The following is a 2,348-nucleotide window of genomic DNA, read 5'->3' as shown; positions in this document are numbered from 1 at the left end:
TAGCTGCTGCCGTTGACGAAGGATTGAATGCCCAGATAAACGCACAGCTCGAGGAAGAGGAAAAACGGCGGCAGATCCGTTTGGAGAATAATCCAACCACCAAGTTCGAGGCTTTCGTGGATGATTTGACTCCGGAGGAAGTGCTCGAACAGGTTCAGAAGGCTGCCTTGAGCTCTCGATCGAAGTTGTTGAAGAAAAGATCTGCCAATAAGATGGGCTTCTTGAGACATTTGAAGGATGGCACAACTACCATGAACATTTTACTGGCCAATGAAAACAACAACCCAGAGAAGGTGGTTTCATTGGAAGCTTTCACCGGCAAGTTGCAGTACGGAACAGCTCAACTTCAAGGATTCCGAGAAGATCGCAGAAATTTTGCTAAGGTGATCAAACCGCTGACATACGGTGCATTTAGCTCGTTTGCGCCAGTTTTTGATTCTCGGTTCTCGAATCTCTCTAAAGAAGAAACGGAAATGGTTCTGAATACGTACGGCGATGAAACTGGCAGTAACTATGCAGAAAGCATTATGCGGTACACGAAAGATAGTCCTTATGCTGGAGGTATAGCGCACAGTTTGTTGGACATATTGACTAATGGAGAGCATCGGAAAACTTTTGGCACTTTGTATGAATCGGAAATGCAGCGTCAAGAAAAGGATGCCGTCAAACAAACTTTCCCAGAACCGGCTGAACAGGAAAAAGAAAAACAACAGCTAGCAAACGTGAAAGTTGACGTGAGTCAGCTTCGATCTCTAAGCGAGTTGGGTATTGATGTATCATTCCTGGGCGACTTGGAACGTGAGCTCAATGGAGCAAACATTCCGGACGATCTACAGCAATCGTTGAACGAGAATTCAGATCTCATCCAGAAGCTACACCAGATACAAACGGATCGCCTTTCGGCTCCATTGCCGGCTCATTTGTCCTATGTGCAGCGTCCTGGAGAAGGAGAAATCGAACTGGCACAACAAATTACTAACAATTTAACGCAAATTGCTAAACAACTGCCTCCCATGGCTATCGCTGCTCCCCACGGGGTACGAAAGGCTTTGGGAATGACCGGTGGTAAGTAACTTGAATCCTTTTTTGTAGATATTCCGTAGTTAATTTTTTTTTCTCATAAACAGTTGGATTAGAGATGTATCAAACGCCACCGGTGGGAATTATCAACCCGCAACCAGTCAATCCAGGATCGGTTCAACAATCAAAGCCCAACAACCCTACATCTAATGGTAAATTTTGTCACCTCTTCGTTTTTTCGCCAATAAACATCGTTATAATGAATATTCTATTCCGACAGACATCATAGACACCACCCCGATGGATATGGATCTGGAGCCGGAACCGGTGCCGTCGCATCATCATCACCACCACCACCACCACCATCCGAACCCGAATCCCTCCCAGGTGGACATCGATAGTGAGCTGAGGGAACTGCTTAGTACGACAAGCTCTCAGGATGGGTCCGGAAGTGGCGTTGCTGATGGGGATGCTGCAACGGCTAGTATTGAACAGATGCTGATGGATTAATGGCAGCTGAAGGGTATGGATGACAATTTATCATTTATGTGAAAGTATTTTAACACAAAGAATGACGCATTTTATTCATTTTCTATGTAAATGCCACGGGGCATTTCGCATGGAAGAAAACACGAGATTGTGAATAAAACGAGAGCAATTTTTCACCCTTGGGGTAAAAACGTTTGTGAAAATGTTCTTCCGGATGACTTGCCTATACCAACACCAATCAATTCTTCAATTAGGGTAAATAAAACCAAACGAGCTAACGGAAATAATTTTTTAATGTACTAACAGTAATCTGGCAGGATGCTGAAATTAAATTTGCGTGATGCTGTTCGCGATGCATGTTGGAGCGAAAATATACAGGCTCATAAAGAAGACTTCAGACGATGTATAACCATCCAAAACAAATCCAATAGAATGGTTATTCTGTTGAAAAAATTAATCACCGGATCCTGTCTAAGTGGAAAGGAAAACTATTTGTATGCCTACTCTTATTCAACCAACGTAAAAAAATCAGCAGTACCAGACTGCGCTTCAAGGACTTGTCTCCCCGGAACACCCTGATCGATCAGGCTTCCCGGGCCACTCGGGATAATTCCGCATCATCGCGCGAATTATATCCCGATATAGAAGAACGAGACCCTCATGCAAACTGAAGCACCACCTTTAAAGATGGCAAAATTGGCTGCATATATGTAGATGAAAGCAGCCAGTATTTGGTGGTGTAATGGTCATCCCAATCATGGGAGCTCCGCTGGTCTGCGCATAGCAAATATTCGACACTGGAGAAGTTAAAGTCTTATCCCCGCAGCTTCCGTCGTTGG

General features: G+C 44.3%; 1 protein-coding gene across 1 annotated transcript in view; it reads left to right on the top strand.

The window, feature by feature from the left end:
- LOC129741275 (bromodomain-containing protein 7-like) overlaps window positions 1–1,688 on the top strand; it is a 2,976-nt gene extending 1,288 nt beyond the window's left edge. The window contains exons 2-4 of the mRNA XM_055732999.1: window positions 4–1,065; window positions 1,128–1,232; window positions 1,301–1,688. Coding sequence (XP_055588974.1) covers window positions 4–1,065; window positions 1,128–1,232; window positions 1,301–1,530 — 1,397 coding nt within the window. The 3' untranslated portion in view covers window positions 1,531–1,688. The remainder of the gene's footprint in view (window positions 1–3; window positions 1,066–1,127; window positions 1,233–1,300) is intronic.
- The last annotated feature ends 660 nt before the right edge of the window (window positions 1,689–2,348 follow it).

This window comes from Uranotaenia lowii, chromosome 2 (assembly GCF_029784155.1).
Source record: "Uranotaenia lowii strain MFRU-FL chromosome 2, ASM2978415v1, whole genome shotgun sequence".
Taxonomy (NCBI): Eukaryota; Metazoa; Arthropoda; class Insecta; order Diptera; family Culicidae; genus Uranotaenia; species Uranotaenia lowii.
This window is presented reverse-complemented; position numbering and strand designations above follow the sequence as displayed.